Source organism: Falco biarmicus, chromosome 5 (genome assembly GCF_023638135.1).
Source record: "Falco biarmicus isolate bFalBia1 chromosome 5, bFalBia1.pri, whole genome shotgun sequence".
Lineage (NCBI taxonomy): Eukaryota > Metazoa > Chordata > Aves > Falconiformes > Falconidae > Falco > Falco biarmicus.
This window is the reverse complement of record NC_079292.1, coordinates 31,039,329-31,054,003: the sequence shown is the minus strand read 5'-3', so window position 1 is coordinate 31,054,003 and position 14,675 is coordinate 31,039,329. Positions and strand designations below refer to the sequence as shown.

The window sequence follows — 14,675 nt, the reverse complement described above, 5'->3', positions numbered from 1 at the left end:
TGGAACAAATACCGTGTTTTGCTGAAAACTGAAAATATTTACTCAGAAAAGTCATAGGTAATGTTGAAGCACTGCAGCCACTACAGGCTGGGCAATGGAGAGCCAAGAGCCTTGACAAATCCTCACTTTACGGTCCTTCTGGCTTTAATAACCCGCCTCTCTAGAGGAGGAGAAAACAGAAGAATTATTTTGATTTTCCTTGATTGTTTACACAGAAACCACCTGTCAATGCTAGTAACATTTCTGATATCTTTATACATGTAAAAACTCTAATATTTTTCCTGGTTTGGTTTATTTCATTCAAAGAAACAGTAACTGTTTTTTACTTCCAGGATTGTCAGTTTAGGAATATTAATTTGAGTATATGTTAGCACTGTATATGTTTGCCAACAGATCTTTTCTACGAAAATTATAGCTCTAGTTACTCTTACAGCCTCCATTACTATGTTGGCAAAATGTTTCCCAGTTACTAATCTATTTAGCTTCACAGCACTATCAAGTAAACTGGTAATGCAGCTCCCATCCTTCTCAGAGAATGGTAACACACACAGTCACAGGAGTCATATTTGAGCTATCTAAACTCTGTCTACTTTTTAATCTAAGGTTCACAGCATGTTCCCCTGCCTCCTCAGCGGTATCTAAAATCAGCTCACAGGCTTTTGAAGCACTGCAGTCTAGGGCATCCCACAAGTTTGGGTGGCTCAGTGCCACTGAGATTAATGAAAGCTGTTGAAGTTTTGCTCAAGCCTTTGGAGAAGGTGTGTGCTAAAACTCAGACTATGTGAGTGTAATTTAAAACTGTATAGTAGTTAATCAGTTAGAGCATATGCACAGAAAGTTGGAGACCTATATCCCTATCATCTGTTAGAGTAAATTTGAACCCACAGTTTTCAAGTCCTGAGAGCATGCCCTGGCCAGCAAAAGCTGTGTGGTCCCTGGGGACAAGGACCTTCCTGCAGGAGTTGTGCTGTGCCATGCTGGGAATGCAAAGAAGGTCTGACTTCAGGGGTAGCCTCTTTTTTGCCAAACTATAGAAAGGAAGAGTGTTGGCTTATCATGCCTGTTACAAGGTCTGATTATACATTTTTAATGTGAGATCCACTTCACTGCCATAAGACTGCAGACATGCTGAGATAGGAGTTGCATGGTTTTCATTTCTGGAAGCATGCCTGTGAGATCTGTTTTAACACCTCCCTCTAGCAGTAGGCAGTCATGGAAGTCATACATTGCCAATATTGAAGACACACAGTTAAATCTCTCTCTGGCTGACTGAAACTTCTATTTCTATTGCTGTATTCAAACTAGAGAATCTGATATATGATACAAAGCAATACCCTGGCTCACTATGCTATATATGTGTAATGGGGAAAGGCAGACTTCAGAAAGGCCTGCCCTTCTCCATTAGCAGGGCTGGAAAGCCAGTGTGAAATGGGTTTCAACAGATTCATGTAACTCAGATGCCTGCAGTAATCTGGGAGCACTCCAAAATCTCAACAAATCCTGAGTGGCTCAGGAAGGCATGTTGTAGTTCAGCTGGTGCCAGTCTCAACTGGCATGGAGAATGCTGGTATTATCATGAGGTTTTGTATTGTTTTGTAGTCCCCCCTTATAGATCAGACCTCTAGAAACAGGGCAAAAAGAGTGTTTCCTTAGTGCAAATAACAAGCTTCTACATTGGCAGTTATAAGCTAGCTCACTACACAGTGTCTCTGAAGTTCACCTACATAAAATACCTGAGTATTTCATCCAGTATTTAAACCACCATCTTGTGATGCTTTGTGCTATTTAACAGTTGTTGCATTTCCTAGTAGTATTGGGTAGCATGAACATTTAGTTTTGCGTATCTCTATAATTGTGAATTGTTAATATTCTAATTATTTATTTGTAAAGCTCTTTCAGTGATGGGTGCAAAGAAATGTAAAATATCATATATGAGTTTATGAAAAAAATGCATTAAATTATTGAGAACAAACATTTATTCTTATTGTGTGTATATTTTTCCCCTTTAAGGTTCATAACAGTCCTCACTGTTATGGTTCAGTATATACTTGTCAGAGGTCCATCAGCTTATTTTTTTCCAACCAAGAAATAATTATTTCAGGACATGAAGTAAGAAAAAGTGGAATCAGGTAAGTATTCTAATGGTAGGTTTTAACATTTTATTGCAAAAAGATAGTGTGGAGTTTGGGAAATTGGTGCTTTTTACGCCAGCGGAGAAAATAATTTGATATATATCTTTATTGATCCCTTGCTGTTCTCTATTGGGGCTGATAGATTTCTAGTGTGAACAGAGGTAGTAGTGTTGATGTAATACCTGAGTGAAGATAGCATACACTCCCCACATGAACCTGCTGTTCAACTTCTCAGCTGTAACCTAATAATTACCCATCCCAACTTTGTATAGACAAAGTATGCATCAGACAGTTCTAGCTAATCCTTGGTGCATTCTGATACCGTTTTTGAACAAGGCAGTCATTATTTATTCTTGGTAGCTATACTTATGTAAGACATAATCTTCTTCTAGGCAAATCTCAATTGGTTGAATCAAGGATCTTAAGTCCTTTTTGTCCCTTTGGGGCAAAACCTTCACGGAACGCCTCTGAAGTACATCAAACCCCCGTATTTACCATTTTTTTTTTAATAGGGTAAAAAGATGAGTGCAAGGCTGTCATAAATATGTTTTACTGGTTAATAAAATATATAAAATTTCAGAGTTAAGATGTTCTTGCCATCCTCTTTGATGTAATGCTATAGCTGTTAGCATCCGAGACTGATGGTTATATTGATACTGTTCATCCCAACAGAAGCAACTTTGGAAGATTAAGGTTAGATTCATACTGCAATATTATTTTCCAGTGGTCTTTGGCCAAAGAAGGAAGATATGCAGTATTTTGGTCAATAGTATTTTCTGTACTGTAAGTTCCTCCATTTGCAGATGTCTACCCGGTGATGGCCCTGTGCCCAGAAAGGCTGCTTGTGGTCTTAGTGTCACATAAGTCCTCGTGCAATGCAAGCATTCTCATGGAGTCACAGATTCCTCAATGTGCCCATGCTGGACTTTGAAAATGAAGATTAATTGTTCTTTCGGGCTTATAATTGGTACAACTGATAGATGTATACAGCAGAAATGCATTCTTTTTTGACGGTCAGTATAGAGAAGTAAACAGAAGAAAGGGCAGTAAAAGTATGATGAAGAACTGAATGGAAGTGACTGTATACACCAGGAAAAAGGACTTAGTGAGTTAGAAGGTGGCGTTTTATGTGGTGTTTTTCTAGCACTACCCTCATCCCATCTGAGATCTTTGAAGCAGGCTGTTTATTTTCCCAGATTAATGTTGCCACAGACAGTTGGAAATGCTTTTCTTGAGAGACTGGCTGACTATATCCTGGTGAAGACCACCTTTGGTTTTTCTCTTGCTTGGGATGGAAACTCTGGTGTTTATATTAAACTGACAGAAGATCATAAGGGAAAAACTTGTGGCCTCTGTGGAAATTTTAATGGCAATAAATATGATGACCTGATACTGCAAAATAGTAAGTAAATAGCTTAGAAATACATGTTTACCTTGTGTGAACAGCTTCCATGTTCACTTTAAATATAATACCGTAAAAGACGGAGTCCTCTTTCTGTTATTACAGTGTAAAATAGAATATCTGCTCTACTGTTCTGCATCATTATAGATGCTAAGGGAAAAGATCCTAGTTTAAGAAAGTATTTATATGTATGTTTAAAACTTTTCTTGCTCAGCAAAGCACTTGGAGTATGTTTACCTTAGCTGATGAAAGTGCCTTCAAATAGTAAATAAAGAAAGAAATGTTTGTGGTTTTCTTTATGTTTAAAGATGGAGGGAGAATGATAAAAGAGCCAAAATATTAATATCTGGGAAAAAGCACCATTTAAGTCATTTGTTTATATGAGCATCATAAAAATGCTGGTTGAAGTATCTACCTTTCAAAGCTTTTGCCAGGGAGTTCCTTGTATTTCTTTGTTGGTATGGTGTATTATGGGCCTCCAACTACCTTGTAAGATGAGGATTTGCCCAATGCTGTGTCTGAGGCAGGGATGACTCGCCAAGCTGGTAGAATATTCTGTAGTCTGTGTGGTCAATACTCTATAGGGACTTTTGTCCTACTTGCAACTAATGGCTGGGGGGGGGGGGGGGGTGCGGGGAGGGGAAGAAAAAGAACAAGCCGGGGAAAGAAAAAGAACAAGCTTGAGAATATGAGGAGTATTTTTCTCAGTCTCTGATAAAAACAAAGATAGGACTGTTTTACTGTTACCATTAATTGCTGAGAAAATCTAGTCCCATGGCCCTGCATATTTCTTAAATCACAAAACTTACCTCACTGTAACTTTTTTCCCCTCTGTTTTTCCCCATTTGTTATGGTTGACAGTGGAGCTTTTTCACTTTCTAAGTGAAAAAAGATGCAGTGTACCTATATAGAGTCTTTAAATATCTGCACAATATAAATTTCTCATGCCTTTTCTGCCTTGAGAGCAGAAAGTTCCCTGTTTCATGCATTAACTTCTGCACACCAGAGTATGGTATGTTTAATAACTAATTAAAACTGGTGATCTGTAATAATAGAGAAAAATGGAGTTTGGAGGAGATAATGAATTCACATGATCTCTGAAAAATAGTAATTTCAGTATCTTTAAATGTATCATCTGTTATAAAATACTCACAGCTCTTAGCTTTCTTCATTTCCAGAGCTACATTTCTTCACCATTATAACTTCTTCTTGCATTTTTCTTTATCAGAAATTATAGTATTGTTGCAGTGTACAATCGAGAGCACTATGAATCATTTTAACCTTGAACCAGTTGTATAACACGGTGCCTTGACTCTGCAAATACAAAGCATGAAGTTCTGATATCTTCACTAGAGTAGACTGCCAATTCAAATTACTTTTAAGCCACAACTTTTTTCTAAGTGTTTCCAAACCTTACAAATCATCTGGGATGATGATTTATGTCCCCCAGGTAAATTACTTCTCCCAGTAGTGTACAGGAAGCTCTTACATCTATCCTGAGTCTTCCAGAATCTGAATGCTCTCTATTTGCAATGCCCCAAATAAATAAGTTGCTCACAGGCATGTAATACTCCATTTCAAAGCACTGTATAGCTTTAATATACAAGGCTGTATCTGTGTATGGAACTGTTTCAAGGACAGTGATTTTATTTCGAGGCATTTTGTGAGGACTTAGAAATTTTTTTCAAGCCATGTTGAAATGTAAATAAAATATTTTTAATGATTTTGCAGAAAGAGAATTATGTCAGCAGGTTTACGTGTAGACCAAAACCCAGCTTTTTATGCTTGGGAAGGGTTTTCCGTGTAAAGAACTATTCTGTCAGAGGGAGAGATGTTTTAAGTCTCCCTGCTCTTAAGTAAAATAGACTGCTGGTTAGGATCTTTGTTTGTTTGTAGAGATCCAAGTACACATATCTGATTAGTGTGCTTTGGGGCTTTCCACATTGCAGTGTCAAACTTTGTACATCTTGTGCTAGAAGAAGTTAGATTAAGTTTTGGATAATACATCTCTATGAAAAAAACCCTGTATAATTTCAATACCCTATCTCCTAACCCTGCAGACATATAGATAAACATATCATAGATAATAATTACTGTAAGGTTCTCCAAGGTAGAGGCAATATACCCTTGTTAACATACTTAAGAACATAGAAAAAGTGTAATATTTAGTTCTTGCTGCCAAAATATGGAAATTTTGGGTCTGTTTCTTTACTGCCAACCTTCTTGTATGTTCGTGTATCTTCCTCAGCCTGTTGCCATGATTTCCAGTCATGCATCTCATTCATTAATAATTCTCCCATGCTCATGCTGTGAGGACAGCTGGGCATGTAAGTGATGTGTTTGTTGTAGGGCTTTTCTGCAGCAAGTGAAGAGGAAGGAGATAATAGCACTAACTGACCTTTGTGAAACACTATGAAAGCCTTCACTTGCTTTAAAGAAATGTATTTTTTTCTTAAGTATTCAATGAATTATGCTTGTCTTTATTTGTGTGTTTGGTATAAAATGGTCGGTGATTTCACTTAACCAACCAGCACCTTGTCATGTATTTTTTTAATAATTTTATTTAAATGTAGTGTAAAATACTACCTGAAATTAAAAAAGAAAAATAACAATTTTCTACACCACCTGTACGCTGAACATTTTTGTAACTGAGGTAATGAACACATTGAAAAACTACCAGAAATTTGAAAGCTGTCTTTTGTGTTTGTGTTGACATTTTTTTTCCCCTGGACGCTCTTCCAATGTTTTCATGGAGTAGGTGAATATACAGAAGACATTTCTGAATTTGCAAATAGCTGGGCTGTGCAAACCTCAGATGATGCAGCTTGTGCACCTACTGCCTCAGATTTTTCCAGTCCTTGCTCAGCTGATGCAGAATCCACTGAGGTAAATTAATCAAATTATTTATATATATATATGTGTGTGTGTGTGTGTGTGTGTGTATATTCTTAACCTTTACTGCCTAGTGATGGTACAAGAATCTAGCAATACACACCAAATGCCTTAAATGCATTTAAGGCTTTGTGAAAGGGAAGATTCAGGTCAGGACTGTTGGTAGGGAAGGTGTGAAGATCTTCAGATGTTTAGCTTAGAAGACAAAGGCTCAGATAGGATGTGCCAAGTGATACAGGTCTGTTAGCAGAGCTCTTCATTGCTGCATGAAATTTGGATTCAGTTTCCAGTCCTGGCATCTTACACCTCATTGTTTTGGAAACTGAAAAGCTGCAGAAGTAACATGCTCAGCTCCAGCATTGATACAAAATGTTTTTTTTGTCATATCACACTCTTTCATCCCAGCTGGTTTAGGAGCAGCATGCAATCAAGCCAGCCTAGGCAGGGAGGACAAATTTTAGGAAGAATAATGAAGGAGGCATAATAATAAATTGAGACTGTGAGATTCTCAAATTTTAATGGGAATATAAAGGACCCTAGATTAGGGAAACAAAGTTAAAAAGAATACTTCTTGTTCAGAAAGTATTTGCTAACTGTCATTTACTGATTCTCCTTAATGCACAGGACATATTCTTCAAGTGCCAAATATTCCTACAGTTTCCTTTTCTCAGCTGTCATGAAAGCATAGATCCGTATTCTTATATTTCTAGCTGTATGAATGATCTTTGCAGGTAAGACTGGAGTTCTTGTGTATTTATTTTTGATACATAAAATGAATGCTCACTCTTTCATTTGAGACCAGAACTGAGCAACAATGAGGGAAGTTAGGAGGAACCAAGTTCAAAATAAAAAAGAAGGGGTTTCTCAGTGGGTGATTTAGAGGAAACAAAGAGCATAGAACCAGCCTGACAAGAGATATTTGGTTGCTAAAGTTTTACATCAATTCAAGGAAATACTAGACAAATACAGGGAAGAGAAACCCATGGAGAATCATTAATGGCAAAGAGGAGCTGCTAATCACAACCCCCCTGAAACCTGTGTCTGGAGGTCCTGAATCAAAAATACATGGAAATGATACTAGGGGATAATATCAATGGTACTGGAGAGGCTGGACCATTTGTCTGACAGAGACTGTTTTTATGAGCAACTGCTATGGTTCAAATTAGAATTTTTCAAAATTATTTTATTTATGTAAATTCAGAGTTGTCAAAGAAATTCAACTCTTATTGCCTTTGTGGGAGTTACACCCCCTCAGCTGCTGGCATTATATGCAACCTGGTATTTTTCCTGTAGGTCTCCAGATTCCTGTTTAGTTCTTGTCATTCAAGTTAAACTGGTGCTCCAGAGTGTAATGAATAGATGACTGAACAGTGTACCATTTCTTTTTAATAGGGTTTTTAAATTAAGAAGTAATCGTTATAATAATAGTATTTTTACCAGATACTGTTATGGCCTTCTCAGACTATCATCAATTTAGTCAAAACCATACAGAAAGGACCAAGACTAAAAGTAAGAATCACTCAGTATAATCTATTGCAACTTGTTAGTTCATTTTTGCTGAATTTTTAGTTTTCTGATTTACCATAAAGTCAAGATAGAAGAATTAGTGTTTGTAGGCAAATTTCCAAAGCATGTTTCCTGAAGTTTGTGTTCTGTACGTTGATTTAGCTCAGAGAAGAGATGAGTTGCCTCTCTTTGTTGTGGTCTCTTTGTAACTCAGGAGTTTATTGTGACTTTTGAAGAAGAAGAATAATGAAAAGCAAATTTTCAAATGTGATATTCAATAAGTGTGATGGTGTTAAGGTGGATTTGATTTTTGTCAACATGCGTATGTCTGTTGATGTGAATTGTGTGAACATTAAAAACCTTGAAGAAAGTTTCTGTATTTCAGAATTTCATTAATTTAGGCTTATTTTGTTTATAAAGGAGACGTCTCTTCTTGTGGCTTAGTGTCAGTTTATGAAGATTTTTGTAGGGCCATAGTGTATGCCAAGTATTCTTTCTATTAAGACCCATTTAATTGGATTAGATAAGGAGAGCTGGAGAGAATCTGATCACTGTAAGAAAGAGTATAGTGGCATTTGATTTGATAACAGATTTGTTGAAAGCAGAATACAAGCACAATATAATATATTCTTAAGACCATTAATTCTGGAAGCATGATCTTGTGTGCTGAAAGACAAACTCAGTTGATCTGTCACAGTCATGCTTATAATAGAAATGTCATGTTATGACTAGTTCATTTTGGCATCAAGTCCTCCACAGTGAGTGATGGGATGTTGGACCTTCACAGTAATAAAACGTTGGTGGTATCTTACATCTGAATAAAATTTGAGGTTACCTAAACACTAATCAATGTCTCTTTACTTGATCCTGGCAAAAGCGCACTGTACAGCTTCTTCTGTACAGACTAAGGCAGAGATAATGTCTTTGGCCAAGGTCCTGCTGTAAATCCCTACAGTATTCAGTGGGTAATGCTTCTGGCACCAAGCTCTTCAGCACAAGGTCAGGAGTCTACCAACAGAGTTCTTCTCACCTAAGTTCAATGAATGACAGGCAATTAGAAATTTGAACTTGTAACTTGGAACAGAATGTCTTTTATCAGTGTAGGTCAGTGTCCATGTCATGCAGGTGGAAGAGGGCCTGAGATGTGGATCTTGAGACTGTTGAGTTGTCCATTGTCTTCAAGACAAGGTCTTCATTCATCATAATCAGCATTTATACATTTTTTAATAAATTACTGGTTTTGTTCATTGTGGTAATATTAAAAATAATAACTTTTTGTGAGATCAAATGGTAAAAAACAAGTGTATTCTGTATTGCTCACTCCCTTTCATAGTATTGTCACTGTGTGCAGTTACAATTGAGTGGTGTCAGCTATGTGTGAAGTATCTGATGCAGTGTCCCGTGGCAGAGATTTGTAGATGGAATTTGAGTTCCTTGATTACTCTTTTGTTTTATCATTTCAGAGTGGATGATGATGAAACATACTGCAGGGCAGTGACAGAGTACGCTAGAGCATGCTCTCACGCTGGGTCCCCAGTGCGGGACTGGAGGGATGACTTTCCTGCCTGTAGTAAGACTCTTTAATAAAGCATATTATGTGACCTTTGAGATAACCCATGTATTCATTTCAGATAATTCCATCTTGACAACATTTGTCACTATAGAACTCAAATTTGATACTGAAGTAGATCAGCCAGCTTCACTTTTGCTGCCAAACAATGAATTCAATGACTTGCTAGAGGAATATTTTAATTCCATTGTGATACGATCTAGATCCATATAAAATTCATGTTTCTGCAGATTGCTTGAGTCGTCATGTGTGCTGATCATATTCTAGGACAAAGAAGAAACATCTGCAGAGATCTGATGTTGCCCCTCTTCCCAGATGACTTTACAGTCTCTACTGGCCCTATAACAGAATGAATACAGTTAATCCAGGTCCTTTTAGTTATCACCACCACCCACCAATTGCAGTTCAGTCTCATGCACCAGACTTTGAACTAGCTGAAATACGAGCACATGTTCCCCTGTCACAGAAACTATAGACAGACTTAAATACTGATGAGAGATTCACCACAGTTCATCAGTTAAAACCTCTCAAAAAAATCCATTGTACCTGATCTGAATAATTACCTATACCAGCATCACTACAATCTATTTGAGAGAGAGGGCTTCTCCAGTGTGGAAAGAGAAATTGCACTAATGTTCTCTTTACCATATATTTTTTCTAGCTGAGAAGTGTGAAGACAGTTTTGTACACCGTGACTGTATCAGTTGTTGTCCACCAACCTGCACGTTTGAAAAAGATTGTCTTGGCAGCAACCTACACTGCTTAGATGGCTGTTACTGTCCAGATGGTAAGTACTGTCAATTGTATGTGAAAAAATATGTGCCAAGCTAATACCCACAATCATAATAAAGTTGTCTAAATAGGCAGTGCTTAAAATTAAAACCTGAAAATATGAATATTGTAAATTCTGCTCTAGCTGGTATTACTGTGACTCTTCTTCTATTGTCTTCTAATCATTTCGCTAGAACACAAAGGTAGCTCAGAATGAAATACCAGTAGAAACCTGGAGCCATCACTAATGTTTGCTACAATAAGCTATTGCAAAGATTTAATCCACTTTATTTGAATTATTCCAAAATTTATTGATGTTTTGTTTAAACAGAATGTGTCTTACGCTCTGTACAAGAAAACTAATTTCCTGAGACCTGTACTCAATAAAAATTAGGGGTTGGACTATGAAGAGCCCTGTTCTAGAAGGATTAAAGATTATATGATCTTGGAATTTTTTAATTTTTGAGTCTGTACAGTTTTACATGCTTAAAGCAGATATTTTTCATAAAACAACTATTATGAGTGGCAACTGCTTTGAGAGAGCTTCACTGTTCACCATTCTGAGCTCTCTGCACTCACTGGGTGACTCTTTTAGCTGGTCCTCTGTTAAGTCTGGTGGGATCACTTTCTGGTGGATTTGAATGTTTGAGTCAGCTGGGGGAAGAACAGGGATTTGGAGTTTGTTAATTTCTTTTTTATCTCATTTATTAACTTTCCTCCCAATAGGTCTCATTATGGAAAATGGGACTTGTATCTCTGTGTCAAATTGCCCTTGTATTTATCATGGAACTGCCTTCCCTGTTGGCTCAAAAATTGAACAAGAATGTAGCAACTGGTATGTGAAAGCCACACATCTGTATTTCCTCTCTCTGTGACTGCTACCCATAGTTTAACATCACAGTCACACATTTTAAAGAATAGTTAGCACTTATATTTTACAGTCTGGGTTCCTGTGTATCACTAAAACATGCAGGCTTTTCCATGGAAAGGGTGAATTCAAGACATATTAAGTATCTCAAAGCTGCTTTTTCTGCTACAGGTTAGAACACTGATTTTATGTGTTTTGTGATTTTTCTTTTTAGTGTTTGTATTGGTGGCATTTGGAACTGCACTGATCATGATTGCCCAGGTATCTGTGTTTCATTATTCTTTTCTCTCCTCAGTGAACGTAAGGGAGACAACAGAGCCAAATATGATCCAAGGGCTTGGGATGCTAATTTAAGGAGAAAGATTAAGCAGATGGATGCTGAGAGTATCAGTGGGCCACCTGGGGTGAAGCTGTTCACTGCCTGACCATACTCACCTTTTCCGATTTGCTTCCTTGACTCAGTGTGTTACATCCCCCTCTTTGTTTTCTATCTCCTGCTTATGCTCTGTGTTTTTGGGGGAAGGTGACTTATTTCTACAACCTGTACAGTACCTAGGCCAGGTATAAGGATCTCCTAACTTTTAGGTGCAATTGTAATGCAAATAATAAGAAAAACATCATTCTGATGATCAGTGTGCTACATTTTCTCTCTTGTAATGGCAGTTCATATCTTTAAAGATTACATGTCTCTGTAATGAGTTACTCAGAGGAACATGCAATACTTGGATAGTGAAACTCCCTTGACAGTTCTGTATCTCAGACAAGATTATACTATGAAGCTTGTGAAAGACAGAACTTTTTACAAATTAAGGGGCCTCCTCTGAATGAGGTAATAACAAAGCTTAACAGTTACCAGGCAAGGCTTGACAGGTGGATCTGTAGCATAGAACAGCTGACACTGAGAACCACTCCATAGGTTTTGTGTGTGTTATGTGTGCATGTGGGGGGGTAATTATGACTACTTTAGTCTGGTCCTAGGGACTGAATGCCTGTTAGTAGTGGGAGCAGGTTAGACATGCTTCCACAGAGCACTGCCTGCAGTAGTTGCAGCCAAAATGAATCTATTCATGTGCTCTGACACTGCCCCATGGTGTGAATGAAAGTGCAGTAAGTGGGGATGCACGGGAGACTTGTTTCAACAGTGCACTCCTGATCTGAACTGAAAAATGAATATAGATGTGCCCTGAGGACAGACACCTGGAGCCTCTTCATACCTGCGGTAGCAAGCAGTGCCATCATACCTAGAAGGAAGAAGGAAGCTTTCACACTCAATCATGCCAAAAGATGATGATTCTAGGAAACTTCAGGACTGTAATACAGAGGAAACTTTTTTATTTTAGAGAACTCATGACTCAAAGGCATCTCATCTAGTTAGAACCTGCACATTGGTGCATACAATATGAGATGGTATCTGATGGAAATAGGTATATATAATGTATTTTATTTCCAAATGCCAGAATAACTAGATAGATTACAGTTAGCCTGGATTATGTGCTTAGAAATAAGGAGAAAGCTTCTCATTTCTCTCTCTTACATTATTTAGAGAATAACGATGCATTCTTATGCAAGTGAACATTCTTGTTTATCCTTTTTCTCTCAAGCCGAGTGCTCGATCACAGGTAGCTCTCATTTCACAACATTTGATGGGCGTCACTTCACCTTTCTTGGGATTTGCCAGTACATTTTGGTAAAAGGCACTGGGAGAAACAAATTCACAGTCACTTTACAGAAAACACCTTGTGGACAGGTAAGTAATTTTTGTTGAACATTCACAACAAATGTGTCCTTCCATCTTTCAGGCAATCTTGTACAGATGCTACTGTAAACTACTGGGCTGTGTTTAACAGAAAATATAAACTGAAATAATTTTACAGCTTTTTTTGTAAGTGGTTGTATTGCTACATATTGTATTATCCTTTGCAAAATCAGTTGCATCTTTAGAGGGATAAAGTTTAAGTAGTTATTCATTTATACATGCTAAACAAGTATATATATCTTTGTTTATGGTACAAACAGAAGTCTTAGGCTTTAGAAAAGCTCTTGCTGGCAGCACTGAAAAGGTTTAATACACTGCTAGTCAGGCAAAAGATTTTTTTTTATAGCTTTAGTTTTTTATTTGATATGCCATAACATTTATTTAATTAGAACAATGCCTTTTAGAAAGCTGTTGAAGTGACTAGATACCACACATAGTAATTTGAAAGTATTTTGGCAGGTATCCAGCAACAGGCTTTATGAATAGAGGTGCTTATAAAAAGTACTTACCTGCAAGACTGGATTTAATGATGTTGTTAGTCACCTAGGCTTTCAGGAGAAGGGACTCTCAGCCTGTGACTCATAGCTGCCCTTGTGCTAAGGGCTAGAATGCCTGAACTCATCAGCAGGGAGTGATGCACTGAAGCTGCCCTGCTATGGGGCTCTCTCATGTCCCTTCAAAAGCTAGACTATGAGCTCATGCCTCTGCTTTTTTTGTAAGCACCTCCTTCTCCTGCATAGGTGTTGAGACTCCTCTTTCTGCATTTCAGATGGCTTCAAGCATGAAATGGTTGGTTACTTAGCCACTGAGAGACTAGGATGCTACTGGAAATGACCCTTAGCACAACTCTAGACACCTTGGAAAGTTTCTGGGTGAAGACACGGGGGCCCTGGGGGAACATAGGATGCTTGATTTAAGCTGGTTATGTGTTCACCTTTTGTCCTGTGCTTAGGTTCATAAATTCTACCTGGACAGCACTCTAAAATGATTGGTGTGAGTTGGTTTATAAGTCACCATTTTTTGATAGTCAGATATTTATACATTATTGTAGTATAATTCTGGAGAAATTATATCCTTTTGGTCTGCAGTCAGAGATCATGACTATGTTTCAAGGTGAGAAGCATCTTCAAGTGTGCAATGATTTCTTCCTCCTGCATTGCTGCATTTGGGCTGTGGTTGCACCAGCTTGATATAGATGGGGTCAGACTCCTGCTCAAACACTGGTTAACCCAGCAGCAATGGCGAGTACCCAGGGCAGCCATGCAAGTATGGCCTTTTGAACCAAGTATTAGTTCTTGGGGACCTCTGTCCACTTAACATTAGACTGCCATAATAGCTAAAATGCATTCTCCTTGCTCTTGTATGCATATGCAATGTTTTATTATATTTTACGTCCATTTCAAGTGCTCTGTTTAATGCTTTGAGTGATAGTTTACAACCAATTTACCTGACAACAGTTTTGGTATTTCCTTTCTATACAACTGTTTTTCCCCCTTTTTGTTTGTTTTTGCTTTCCGTGGTAATATTAATGTCTTTGCCTGTTTCTGATGGTGAAACTTGTTTCTATTTAGAACTTTGACCATGCCTGCATTGAGTCTGTAACACTAGTTCTTGAAGATGATGTGAGCAAACAAGTAACTCTCACAAGATATGGTCAAGTCCAAACTGGCCCTAACCAAGTTTTTAACCTTAATGGTAAGAAGTGCGTGGAGTAGAATTTTACCAGGGTTCAGTTCACATTATTTCTTTTATATGCTCCAAAGCTTTTTAATAATATT

The 14,675-nt window shown here is 37.7% G+C and overlaps 1 protein-coding gene across 1 annotated transcript in view; it reads left to right on the top strand.

Moving 5' to 3' along the window:
- The window catches only part of OTOGL (otogelin like), a 100,555-nt gene that overhangs the window by 8,911 nt on the left and 76,969 nt on the right, over nucleotides 1-14,675 (top strand). Inside the window, exons 7-16 of the mRNA XM_056339742.1 lie at nucleotides 2,011-2,129; nucleotides 3,329-3,534; nucleotides 6,293-6,420; nucleotides 7,051-7,157; nucleotides 9,396-9,502; nucleotides 10,164-10,289; nucleotides 11,000-11,108; nucleotides 11,356-11,402; nucleotides 12,743-12,888; nucleotides 14,469-14,592. Coding sequence (XP_056195717.1) covers nucleotides 2,011-2,129; nucleotides 3,329-3,534; nucleotides 6,293-6,420; nucleotides 7,051-7,157; nucleotides 9,396-9,502; nucleotides 10,164-10,289; nucleotides 11,000-11,108; nucleotides 11,356-11,402; nucleotides 12,743-12,888; nucleotides 14,469-14,592 — 1,219 coding nt within the window. The remainder of the gene's footprint in view (nucleotides 1-2,010; nucleotides 2,130-3,328; nucleotides 3,535-6,292; nucleotides 6,421-7,050; nucleotides 7,158-9,395; nucleotides 9,503-10,163; nucleotides 10,290-10,999; nucleotides 11,109-11,355; nucleotides 11,403-12,742; nucleotides 12,889-14,468; nucleotides 14,593-14,675) is intronic.